This window comes from Arachis stenosperma, chromosome 8 (genome assembly GCF_014773155.1).
Source record: "Arachis stenosperma cultivar V10309 chromosome 8, arast.V10309.gnm1.PFL2, whole genome shotgun sequence".
Classification (NCBI taxonomy): Eukaryota; Viridiplantae; Streptophyta; class Magnoliopsida; order Fabales; family Fabaceae; genus Arachis; species Arachis stenosperma.
Window position 1 is genome coordinate 43,506,786 of NC_080384.1, and position 14,009 is coordinate 43,520,794.

Genomic DNA, 14,009 nt, shown 5'->3' on the forward strand with positions numbered 1-14,009 from the left:
TAAGCTGTTAATCATTTCCCAATTCTCTTGCAAAATGTTGGAACTACCATTACTCAAAATGTCATTTCGTTTTACCAAATTCGATTTGAGGCATCTTCGTTACTTTGCTGAGAACCTGCACCCGGAGCTACTAGGTGGTGCGGTTGCTCTTGTCGCCGTTGGCCTCACCGCTGCTTATTTTTATCATCGGTTAACCAAAGTTCCCAAAAGTATGTTACTATTTCATCTAGATTTTATTTTTACTGTTAAGTCTTTAATTTAAACAAGTTTCTTTCTTTTTATTAAAATTGATATTAGACAAATCCATCTCAATCCGAAAAAATTACTTATAATTTATAAATTATCTAAAAATTTTATATTTAAAAGTTATGAGCTTAGGAATAATTATTTAGAACATAAATATTTATAAATAAATAGTCCAATAATATTAAATCGGATATACTCTGCTACTATATTAGAATTTAAATTAAATAAATTTAATTCAACCTAAAAAATTAGCTCATAGGTGAGAAATCCTGCGAATTTATAAATTATCTAAAAATCTTATCAATTTATAATACTTTTAGCTAACAACAAAGTTGGTGATTTATTTCATTCATTTTTTAAAGATTTTTTCTTTTCTGAACATAGAAAATTAAATCTATGGAAAACCCTCAACACCTAACTATATTTCTCTTGCGCCTCTTTCAGATTATTATTATTTAAAAATAATACAATAATACTTCCAATTGTTCAAAAATTTGAGTAAAGTGAGAGTTCTATATTTGCATTTGTTTTCTTCTAGAATGCCTGGACCCCAACAACTTCAAAGAATTTGAACTTATAAAGAAGACCCAACTCAGCCACAACGCAGCAAGATTCAAATTCGCCCTTCCAACTCCTACATCGGTGTTGGGCCTTCCAGTCGGAAAAAATATTCTTGCCAGGTTTGTATAGCAATATCAATGTCACTCATCTTGCTTTAGCTTCATATTTTAGTTAACTTGTTCCAGGAACTTTTGCATACCTATCAAATGTTTTCTTCAATTTATTTTTGTTAGATGTACGTTAAAATCAACAATTTAAATTAGTCACTAAATATTGACAATATACTTAATAGGTTTTCAAAAAATTTCACTTCAAAACGTTTTCGTTCACAATAAAATTTTATTACATTAGAATCACTGAATTTTATAAAAATAGGACATATAAGTCTCTATTTTAGTCAAATCTATTATTTTTATTTAAATAAATAGATCATAAAAGTGTGAAAAACGATTTATATATTTTACTTTTATAAAATTAAAGAACCTCTACGTAATAATTTTTTTTTAAATGAAAACATCCGACACAATTTTTTAAGAATTTATTTAATTATATACTCGTAGATGTATAAATAATATTTTTGTAATAATTAATAATTACTATGAAAGAGATAGAGTAGTAGTATACTTGATGTTTTTGTTTTTTTTTTTGTTTTTTTCCTCTTTAAGTTAACTACATGTTAGTCACGAAAGTATTGGCGGTTATTTAACATGATTCTAAGATATTATATACACATACTCGGCACAGGATTCGGTGGTCCAGGAACTTTTGGACTACTTAGTGGTCCAAGTAGAAAACATGTTTTTAGAGTTTTTTTTTATTAATTGCTACGTAGTTTTTGAACTAATTTTAATTACAAATCAACCCCATATCTTTTATTTAATTATAAAAATAATTTTTTATTTTATAAATTATTATTTTATCAATTATCTATTATATTTATTAACAATCAAATACAAAAATAACAATCAATTATATCCTCCATTCATCCTAATAATTCCAATTGATTAAAAAATGCGTCCATGGCTTCCAAATCATGTTTCCTTGAAATTCAATCGATTGGTTTTTCAAAACAATCGATTGAATGATAACTCAATCGATTGGTTTACACTATATCACAAAACAATCGATTGAAAGTTGTAAGGTAAAATGGTAAAAAGCTTATACCAATCGATTGTTTATACTTTCCAATCGAATAAATGCCTCAAAACAATCGATTGTTGTTGTTACTCAATCGATTGAATTCACGAAAACAACATAGATTTGCCAAATACAATTGATTGGAAAGTGATGACATTGAAGTTTTAGCCAAATTCAATCGATTGGTAATATAATCCAATCGATTGGAAGGTGATGAAGTTGAATGTTTTGCCAATTTCAATCGATTAGTAATGGTACATAAAATTAATTTATAGATTGGTAATTTATAAAATTAATTTTGCCGATCAATAGTACCTTTTGCTTTTATTCAAGTAAGGCAGAATAAAAAATACAAAAAGTATATGATATTGACAAGGTAGCAGCGTATCAAGTAGTAAGTATGCTTAATTTATTTATTTGTGTTATGCACAAATTTAGTTTCGTTAAAATATTAGTAACCAGTGCTCTAATTTTTGTAAATATGTTTTGGGATAAGTGTTTGCAATTAGTTAAATGTTAGAATATATTGAGTAAATTTTTTTAATATATTTAGAGTTAATATAAAATTGAGGGTAAAAAACGCATTTAAGCCAAGGAGAGAAGTTTATTACGCATATAAGCCAAACAAAAATTTGATACAAGAATTCACTAAAGCACACTTTAATGTAATTCGAAACAACTTTATTCGAATTACATTTCTTAATAATTCGAATCAATACAGCTCCAATTATTCCCAACCATTGCATACAAGTAATTCGAATCAACTTAGAACGAATTATAAAAGCATAATTCGAATTGTATCAATTCGAATTAGTAGGACCACGTGAGTAGGAGGAAGTTCGAATCAAATTGATTCGAATTACTCACATTTCGAATCAAATGGTAATTCGAATTACACATTGTACAATAAAATACTAGAAAAAATACTATATAATATAAAAAAATATACTAAAAGATGTATAAAACAAGATTATAGTAAATTAATTTTAGTAAATTAATTTTAGTATAAAATTATTAAATATAAATTAATTTTAACTCCTATTAGTACATTGAATTAAAAATAACATATAAAAATGTACTTGTATTTATTAAATTTTAATAACATATAAAAATTTAATGACTTTTTAAATATTTTTTTTATAATAGGAGTACATTTTTATATACTTTAAATACTTTATATAAAAATGTACTTGTATTTATCATACAAAAATAAAGTGTTGTGCCAATATAATAACATTATAATATTTTAAATCAATTTTTTTCTAGGATTTTAGATTAAAAGCAGCACATGAAAAAATATTATTGGTATTTTAAAGCTAACTTAATTAAAAAAGATAGAACTATATTTTTTAAGATTTTATGTACATAATTAGGCTAATTTTTTTTTAATATTGATCAAAGATGTGTGTTATACTATGTTATTTGGTTTTAGGTAAGTTTTACTCTACTATAATTTTTTTTTTACTTTTCAGAAGACATAAATCTAAAAAATTTTATAAATTAATTTAAAAGAAAATATCATTGACGTTTTATAAATTTTATGTACCATTACCAATCGATTGAAATTGGCAAAACATTCAACTTCATCACCTTCCAATCGATTGGATTACATTACCAATCGATTGAATTTGGCTAAAACTTCAATGTCATCACTTTCCAATCGATTGTATTTGGCAAATCCATGTTGTTTTCGTGAATTCAATCGATTGAGTAACAACAACAATCGATTGTTTTGAGGCATTCATTCGATTGAAAAGTATAAACAATCGATTGGTATAAGCTTTTTACCATTCTACCTTACAACTTTCAATCGATTGTTTTGTGATATAGTGTAAATCAATCGATTGAGTTATCATTCAATCGATTGTTTTGAAAAACCAATCGATTGAATTTCAAGGAAACACGATTTGGAAGCCATGGACGAACGTAACGAGATCAAAGTTAATTTTTTAATCAATTAGAATTATTAGGATGAATGGAGGATATAATTGATTGTTATTTTTGTATTTGATTGTTAATAAATATAATAGATAATTGATAAAATAATAATTTATAAAATAAAAAACTATTTTTATAATTAAATAAAATATATGGGGTTGATTTGTAATTAAAATTAATTCTAGGACTACGTAGCAATTAATAAAAAAACTCTAAAAACATGTTTTCTACTTAGACCACTAAATAGTCTAAAGGTTCCTGGACCACCGAATCCTGTGTCCACATATTCAATGTTAAAACCCAGGGGAAGAGATAGCAGCGGAGCGGAGGTTATGAAATCATACACTCCAATCACGTTGGATTCGGATGTTGGCTACTTTGAATTAGTTGTTAAGGTAAGATTTCTGTGGACTAATTATTCAATCGATTTTTCTATAACTATAAACTCAAATTAGCAACTCTTCTCTCATAAACTCATTACATGATATCTCGTACGGACAGACAGTGTAATGAATGAAAAGGGTGTTAAATTTTAAGGGTGTGTTTGGTTTATATTTTTATTTTTTATTTTTATTTTTAGTATTTTTTATTTTTAGATTTTGTGAAAGAAAAAATGAAAATAAGAGGTAAAAATAGAAAATAGAATTTTATTGATTTTACTGTTTTTATTTTTTTTCATAAAATTTAAAAAACAAAAAATACTAAAAATAAAAACGTAAACTAAACGCATCCTAAAATATTCTCTCACATTAATTGTCTTTATTAAAATAATTTTTCAAATTCTAATTGTATTAATTATTTTTTTAAAATTAATAAAAATATATTATATTAATCCCTCCCCATCTTTTTATTAAGTGACTTATTTTAGGGTTACAAATTAATATAGTACATTTTCCTAATTTTAAAGACATAACTAATACAATTAAAATTTAATTTAATAATTATTTTAATAAATACAGTTAATCTAAGAGTCCACTTTAAAAGTTAACTAAGTGAAAACAAACACTAGGAGCATTGATAAATTGTTGGAAGTTATTTGGAAGAGTTGCAGAAATTAAATGGTTCTTTTGTTATGCAAAAGGATATATGTGCAAGGATCCTTCTTTTTCAACTTGATACGTTTTTACGAACTTTGCTTGCTTGTGTTATTTATTAATAAAGATGACCATGAAATCCAAGCAGATGTACCCAAATGGAAAGATGTCCCACCATTTTAGACAAATGAAAGTTGGAGACAAGTTGGCTGTGAAGGGCCCCAAGGTACTATATATTCAATTCCCTTATCCAAAATTCAAATTTATGGAAATAATGCACAATTTATTTCAAAACTATATATATATGACTTATATACAGTTTGTTCTCTAAACTCTTAACATCTAATTTGAGTCTCTAACATTATCAAATAATAAATAGTGCTAAAAAAAATCTTTTGTTAAATTCTTGTTCCAAACTTATATATTTACAAAGAAACAAAAATTCTGTCTCAATAATAAAACGCGTTAAATAAGGTAATTTTCTAAAAAATATATATATAGTAAAAAAAATAATTTTTAGTTAATCAACATTAGTCAATTTTTTTAATTATAAAATTTTTTATTTTTATAAAAAATTAAGATTTATAATCTATAATTTAAGATTTATAATTAAATTTTTTTATTTTATGATCTATAATTTAAAATAAATAAAATAATTTTAAAGGTAAATTCCATTCTATCCAAAATTTATATATGAAAAACAGAAAAAGAAATTGTTGAGCCTAAAAAAGAACCTATGAATACGAATAGTGAGTTTAGTAATAAGCATTAAGCCAATTTGAAGTCTCAACAGCATATAAAATCACTTTCGATTTTGGATGAACATATAATATAAATAATTTTCAATATAATTAAAAATGGAGGTGAAGTTTATTAATTAATGGACATAACCACGAGCATGTAGGGGCGCTTCAGTTACAAGCCTGGTCAAGTTCGGGCATTTGGAATGATTGCTGGAGGTACAGGCATCACCCCAATGTTTCAGGTACATACATTATTTTTTTTATGAAAATTGAAATATGCACTACTTTTGCATATATCTCTTTCATTTTTATTTAGTATTAAACGTGATTGATAAAAAAAATAAGATAAGACAAAAGGTTTATCTTTTATATTATTTTAAAAGAATTTATAAAGATACATATAAAAAATGGTGCAAACATTAACTTTTTTTTTATTTTTTATGAGTGAGAGGTACTAGAAAAATTAAAAGTCTAACTATTAAAATTAAAATTAAAATTAAGTATGCCAAATTCAATTTAAAAAATTAGCTTATAAGATAAAAAAAATTTTACGCTTAAGATTTTGATATTATATTAGAATTAAAATTGAATAAACACAACTCAATTTTAAAAATTAATTTATAGGATAAAAAATATCTCACATATATATACTAAAAATATATTGATCTTATCTTTAAAAAATGTGGGATTCGTTATATAGATATTTATAGAGATTCTAGACAGTTTAATATGTTCAATTACTATTATTAATTAAAAGGCCTTTTTATTAACTTTGTTTTGTCTTAGATCACAAGGGCCATTCTAGAAAACCCCAAGGATAAAACAAAGATTTCCCTTTTATATGCCAATGTGACGGTGGACGATATTCTCTTAAAGGTACTGGTTAATACATCTTTCCTTAATTACTGTGTGTGTTTAACATATCTTTAGAAAAGAATGATTATGTTTCCATTTATATTGGTTAATTAACATATATCAACTTACAGAAATATTTGATAATAATAAAAAAAATTAACATTTATTTTATTTAATATTTATTAATTATTATAATAATTAATATTACATAATATATTAAAATTATATCAAAATCAATTATTATATATATTTATATATAAAAATATATATATTTATATTTTATATTTTAACATATATTTTATACTAATAACTACTTTGGTCTATATATACTAACATAATTGTTGTTTAAAACATACATAAATAAAAGGTTTTGGATTAGAGTTGTAATTATAGATATAATGTTGGATCAGATGGGATTACGTTGTTTATGTAGTTAATGCAATTGTGAGAATTGGATAATAATAAAGTTTTCTATATTTATACCTTCAATACGAGTCTATAACTGTTTAAACCCTAAATATATCTAACACGTATCTTCTGACAAAATTTAATAATTTTGTAGTTAGTTTTTTCTAAAAACCTAAAATATACTTGTTTCTTTTATATTATTTTTTAAATTTGATTATAGATGTAACTTTATTTAATTTATATATTCTTATTAATATTGTGGGACTAGGCTGTTCATAACTGATTTTGTAAGCTTTTATGTAATATCATTCGTTTCAATTTGATAAAAAAAAAAGTATTGGATTTGCTTTAACGAACCCTGGTGAATGATATCTGTTATGTTATTTGGTACTGCAGGAAGAACTAGATAATTTTGCCAGCAAATATCCAAGTCAATTCAAAGTCTATTATGTTCTTAATAAGGTTGGTTTCTCCACTCAAAACGCTAATATTCAATAGAAATTATTATTTTATGATGGTTATTTTTATGAAAATATTTTTATATAAAAATGATATTATAAATTATTAAAAAATTAAATTTAATAATTTATAATATCATCTTCACATGAAAATATCTTTCTAAAATAAATATATATGAATATTAAAAATTGAGCGGCCTTTAAAATTAAAACAAGAATATAGTGACTAATAAATAAAAAACATATATAAATGTTGATTCCTTTGCTATCAATGAAAATTAAAATATATGATTTTTTCCAACACTTGACAGCCCCCTAATGAGTGGAATGGTGGCGTTGGGTACATAACTAAGGATATGATTCAAACCCATTGTCCTGCACCAGCAAGAGATATCCAGGTTATTGATATATAAATTCACATTTAATTTAACTTATAGTTAGCGTGGCAAATTAAAGAAGAATGGAAATGCATTTTTGACAATTGGTTTCTAAAATTTACCAAATAATGCTATGGTACAACTCTTTGTAGGGCAGCGTAGATAGGTAAATTTTAAAAGTTTTGGCACGATCCATGCAAATATGCAAGGACTTGTGTGAAATAAATTATATAGACTTTTATTCAACGTTGCAAAATCTTTTAGATAATATTACATGTAAAATGCTGAACTTACAAGAGCAACTTGGAGTTAAACTCTAAAGCGGTTTTTCAAATAAATTGTACGTACTAAAATATTCTCTGAAATTCTAATAATTACATAAATTATATTTTTAAAATTGATAAAATATGCTATATATGTTAGTCTTTTATTATTTTTTTATCAAGTGATTGATCACACTGTAAGAGGCTAATATAGTATATTTTTGTCAATCTTAAAAAAGTAATTAGCGTAATTAAAATCTGAAAAACTATTTTAATACAAATTCAATTTAAAGGATCACTTTCGGGAGACTTAACTCCACAACTTGTATAACTTCACATGCCCTCTCATCATGTGAAAGAATTACTCATGTGGGTTCTATTGTAGGAGACCCAACTCACAAGGCTTCTTTGCATGGACTCACATGGGTATGTTTATAAATTAGACATTTAATTTGCAACGTTACTCAGAAAGTTTTGAAACATCGAATAAAGTTTGTAATAAGTTATTTTATAACCCCTATACAAATCAAAATTTTAAAAATCAAATTAATCATTGAATCGGTAGAATAAAAAATTCAAAAGCTTAAATGTTCAACCGAAATTTAAACGAAGTTGAACTGATATAATGAAATAATATATTTATATATAAAATATATATTTTTTTTGAAAAAAAGTATTTTTTTATATATTTTATTATTTTCAATCTATTAATTGTTAAAAAACACACTAATTCGATCAATTAATTAATTCTTTGATTGGTTTATTGAAAATTGATTTTTCACTTGAATCAACTTAATATGTGATAATTTTTTGTTGAATCAAATCGATTCGGTCCGATTCTCAAAATTATGATAGATGTTTTTAAAATGTATTGTTAGACATTAGCTCGTAAAAACTTACTCAGAATACTTTACATGAAATTTTTTAGACTAAGTCTCTGGTGGTCATATTTACGGTGACTAGCGGTGATTATGAGACACACCTCCAATAGAAAAATGATAAATGTATTTTATTTTATTCTCATTAACATTATACTTTAGATATTAAATACGGTAATTTTTTATTTTGTTAATATGCATATAGCATTGCAAATAAAGTGATCTACGAAAATTAAAAATGTTAATTTGTTTTAATGACTTTAAAATTTGAAGGACTGAAATTATAGTTATAAAAATTGAACGAACAATCGATCCAACTAAATTATTAGATCATTAAGTTATTGATTCAACTAGTAAGTCACAAGTTAAATTGGTTAATTCGATCGTAATTAAATAATTATATAAAATTTAATTTTTTATATTAAATTATTTTTTTTTAATTTATTAATTAATTAATATCTATTATATTATTTAAATATATGTTAAAAATATTAATATTAATAGATGTCATATAATTATTAACAACAAAAATATGTTATGATTAATAAATTTTTTATGTATTTTTAAATAATTATATATAATTAAAAATAATTAATTTAAAAAAATAAATATAAAATAAAAAAATTAAATTAATATAAATATTATTTATTAGAATAAAAAAATAAAAAATATCTTAAAATTACATGACTAAAAAAGTTATTACATAAAATTATTAATTAGAATATGTCTAATAGTTAATAATATATTTATAAAAACACAATATATTACAAAAAATAAATTTAGTCTAATAATTGTAGCGTTTTTTATAACTTGAAGAGAATCACACCCTCTGCTATTGCAATTGAGAATTTTTCAAATTTTCGATCCACTTTACCCAAATTTTATAATTTTGATTTTTGAAATTTCACAATAATCTATTGATTTCATAAAAATATTAACTAATAGTTGTTTATTGATTTATAATTATTACCGTGTTTCGTTAGTACATTTATGATCATTACATCTTATCAAATTTTTCTTCTCATAACTTCAAACATGCCACGTTTTAAATTTGGATTGATTGATAGATTTTAGTCACCATAGTCACTAAACTAATGTGGCCACTAGAGACAACACCAATTTTTTAAGTCAAATATAAATTAAAATAATTGTCAAAAAAGCATTTCCAAATAAGAATGGATTTTCATTCATCTCCTTTCTTTTTTTTTTCCGTTTTTTTAACATTATTGACTTGTATTGGCTACTCATAATTTATAATAACTTGTTCATTTAAGTATTATTATATTTTGTAGATATTGATGTGCGGTCCACAACCCATGAATAACACAATGACAAGTTATCTTAATGAACTTGGCTACACATCAAAGATGCAATTCGTGTTCTAGCACATGTACTTTAAAATTGCATATGTATATTTTCGATTTTTCGTTTTGAAAAAGAAGAACTGAGACAAAAAATAAGAGACATGAATTTTGAGATAGAAAAATTGTACTTTTATTATTGTCTTTACAACCACATAAAATTGTATCTACTTTTCTATGTTTCAAAAGACATTGTTCAAATGCAACCCAAATATAATTCCATCACCTTCTCAGAAACACTTTCTTAATTTATGCCTTGTATAGTTTGTATGCATGATACGTTTCTCTTAGTACATAAACACTTTCTTATGCCTTGTATAGTTGTATAAATATATGATATGTTTCTCTTAGCAAATTTTAATGTATAATCTAAATGGTGAATAAAATCCAAACAAAAATGACAATGATAGTGTAGCTAAAACCCTAGCAATTTCACCTTTTGAAGGCGTTTTGTAACTATCACAAAAAGCGAATAGCAACAGGTTAAGACCGTTGTAAAAGAGTAATTTGTGCGTCGCTTTTGGCAACCATGAAATGACCACAAGATATTCTATGGTGGTTATACCAATTGTTCTCTAAAACGTTGCAAAATAACTTGATGACACATGTTTTGGAGGTGGTTTAGTAATTGTTAAAAAAAAAAAAAAAAGAAGTTTTCTAACCACCACTGGTTGCTACATGTTTCTGTTGTAGTATATATGAATCTATGCATGGGTTACTCTATGATTTTGATACTATATGATAGGATATTATTTTTGTGATTATTCTCATTGTTTCTCTAATTAGGTTTTAATTTTTCTAGTATGTAAATGTTACATTTTCTAATTGTGACTAACTGACTGTGATCTCTAGTTAGATGCTCCAACAGTTGTTGATATAATAACAAAATAATGAGGCAACACATTTTCACGTGATCCCTCATTATTTTATACACAAAAATTATTAAATACATTACTTTTATTTGGATGGATTAGACTATTGAAATGTAGATTTATCATCATCATCATCATCTTCATTCTCATCATCATGTACATTTTTGACGGGGTTTTAAGTCTTGATTTTGGAATAGTTCATCTTGCACCTCGTCATCAAGAGATTCAACCATGCCCGGCCCCTTGGTTTGCACAATTACAACTCTCCAATTAAATCTAGTCCTATTGAAGTATCGCGCATGTAGTAAATCTGACGAGCATTACATGTGAGTATGAAGGGATCATATTGCTCGTACTTCCTATCATCATGGTTCACCTCCATAATTTTATAGTCTTTATGAATGCAAGTGACACAAGATCTTGCAGGATCATACCATTTACCGTTAAATACAACTACCCATTTGACAGGTTTACTTGGATACTTTAGTTCTAAAATTTCATTCAACGTTTATCTGATATTTGGCTTAAATTCTATTCTTATTTTTATTTATCCAAATCAAGAAAATTAAGCTTTTATAGATTTTAAACGAATTTGAGAAAATGAGTTATGTTATTCTTTTCTAAAGACTTGAGATTCTGCTGAAAAATTTTTGTTACTAAATCCTGTTTTAGAATGAATGATTTTGAATCTCGTAGAGATGGCTTTTGATTTGGTGTGGTTTTTGAAATGTTTGGAAAGATGTTGTGGAGAATGGCCTTATTTTAAAAAGAGAAATTTACGTTTGAGGAGAAGTGGCTAGCCACCACGTACTCAATAACCATGTTTTAAAAAGGGAAATTTACGTTTGAGGAAAAATGGCTTATGAGCCTGAAGTGATTTGAGGAATGGAGATTTTAGAGTTAAGGCTGAAAAGAATTGATTTTTGATTTCAAAGTAAAGTAAACTGAGAAAAAGTGATTTAGAGCTTGAATGATGATTTTGGGTTTGATGATATTGGATGGTGGAAGTGCTGTTATGTTATGAGTCGGATGGCTGAGTATGAATATGGATGATTTTTGAGTTGATAAAGTGATTGTTGCAATTCCAATTATCTGAGATACGAGTTTTCATGGGTAAAAGCAGTGGCTAGCCATCACGTGCTCCAGGTTGAGACTCGATACTCTGCTAATCCTATGTCGTAAGTGTGGTTGGACACTGTGAAAGTTCCGGATGAGCTCGCCCCGTGGATAAATACCAGTGTGGTTGTTGTGTGATTATGATTATGATTGTGAATAACTCGAGTTGGGGATGCACGATAGAGAGACAGTCCAATGGTTAACTACTAGGACTTATCAGGTTGACTTTATAACCGACAGATGAGACTCATCAGCCACTAGGACAGGCATTCATCATATGCATCTATGTGACATTGGTTGGGTGTGCATGTTGTAATTGGTTTGCCTATATGATTAATTATGTTTAATTGCTATCTGCTCTACTTGAAGTAATTGTTTGTTTATACTTGAACTTTTCTACCTGTGTTTGCGACTAAAATTCTGTTGAATTGTGGTGATTGGTTGTTGTTTGAATTGTTTGGGTCTAGGGCTGTGGTTGATCATGAGGTGGGCCAAAGGCCATGTTTGGTTGATGTTTCTGATTTAGAAAAGTATGAAAAACTAAACTGATTCAACATAGATTTAATGAACCTATGCCTAGAGTAGGTTGGTCATTCATGCTGTCGAAGAAAAACCTTTTTAAAGGCCCTTGAATTTTTGAAAAAATAACAGTTTTCTCTTTCAAAAAAGATTGCAGATTTTTAATGATAAATCATTGGGTTTTGAAAGTATGCATAAGGAGGTTATTAATTACTGTAACGGTTTTATTTTCACGTATCCTATTATAGTAATTCTCAAAAACTCTCTACTGATGAGAACCCTTTCGAGGACGATATTCTCAATCCCCTACAAGTCTTTTCTCTTTTCAAGTTATGGACGACAAGGTTCGGAAGGGCTTATTTCTTTCTCTTTAGACGATATTTTGGATTGTTTTAGTATTTATGTTTCTCTCGCCTTTAATTTTGTAAGTTCTGTAAGAGGGATAGAATTTTGATATAAAATACTTGTAAATTAATAATGAATACTTATAAATATTCTTTGTAAGTATTGTAAGTTGTATTGTAGGTATGGATGTATGTTACCTACCAAAAAGTATTTTTGGAGCGGTAATACGATTTAAAGTTTTAACCGATTCATATTTATATATTAAATACTCTGAGAGTCGTCGTAACACCATTAGCTATCAGAGTTGCGCAACCGGAAGCATAAGCTTTGATAGTTAGGGTGTTACAGTGATCAACATCTAATCATCTTCCTATTGTCAGTGTTGACTACTATCTTGCTTAAGATCTTCAATGTCATCATCGTTAAATTCAATAGCATCTAATTCACGAGATTTGGTAAAGTCTGAATATTGCGAATTTAGACTAGATTGTACATGGAGTCTGAAGGGATTGGGTTAGAAGAGCCACCAACATCAGATAAGTCATGTCTCAATGCACTGAATTGAGTTAGAAACGACAAGAATGTTGGAATAATATTTCCATTAGAGAGGTTAAAATATGGATGAAAATGAAAAATATGGTGTTTGTAAATTTTGATTATGTGGTTGAAAATAGGAAATTGATTATTATAAGGAGTTTAAAAAATAAAATTAAAAAGATTTTGTAAATTTAGACTTTAAAATGTATTTGGTAGTGTAAAGTTTTAATTTAAAATTTGAGAGTTTAAAATTTGAGATCGTTGGATATTTAGAATTTGAGAAAAGTTTTGTAAGTAATTAAAAAAGGAGTTAAATTAATTTGGATCTATTTTTTTAAACAAAAAATAATATAAATAGAAA

At 26.0% G+C, this 14,009-nt stretch overlaps 1 protein-coding gene across 1 annotated transcript; it reads left to right on the forward strand.

Moving 5' to 3' along the window:
* On the forward strand, positions 1–10,470 carry LOC130946750 (NADH--cytochrome b5 reductase 1-like). Its single transcript, XM_057875593.1, has 9 exons — positions 1–209; positions 785–926; positions 4,187–4,277; positions 5,065–5,142; positions 5,821–5,901; positions 6,446–6,535; positions 7,319–7,384; positions 7,692–7,778; positions 10,191–10,470. Exons 1-9 carry the CDS (start codon positions 35–37, stop codon positions 10,281–10,283), a joined length of 903 nt encoding a protein of 300 aa, XP_057731576.1. The 5' UTR covers positions 1–34; the 3' UTR covers positions 10,284–10,470.
* The last annotated feature ends 3,539 nt before the right edge of the window (positions 10,471–14,009 follow it).

Bases quoted from the DNA above. Each gene is read 5' to 3' on its own strand.
- LOC130946750 (XM_057875593.1), top strand. From the start codon at position 35: ATGTTGGAACTACCATTACTCAAAATGTCATTTCGTTTTACCAAATTC. The intron at 927-4,186 runs GTTTGTATAGCA...GTTAAAACCCAG, and splicing joins GGAAAAAATATTCTTGCCAG to GGGAAGAGATAGCAGCGGAG. The intron at 5,143-5,820 runs GTACTATATATT...ACGAGCATGTAG, and splicing joins TGGCTGTGAAGGGCCCCAAG to GGGCGCTTCAGTTACAAGCC.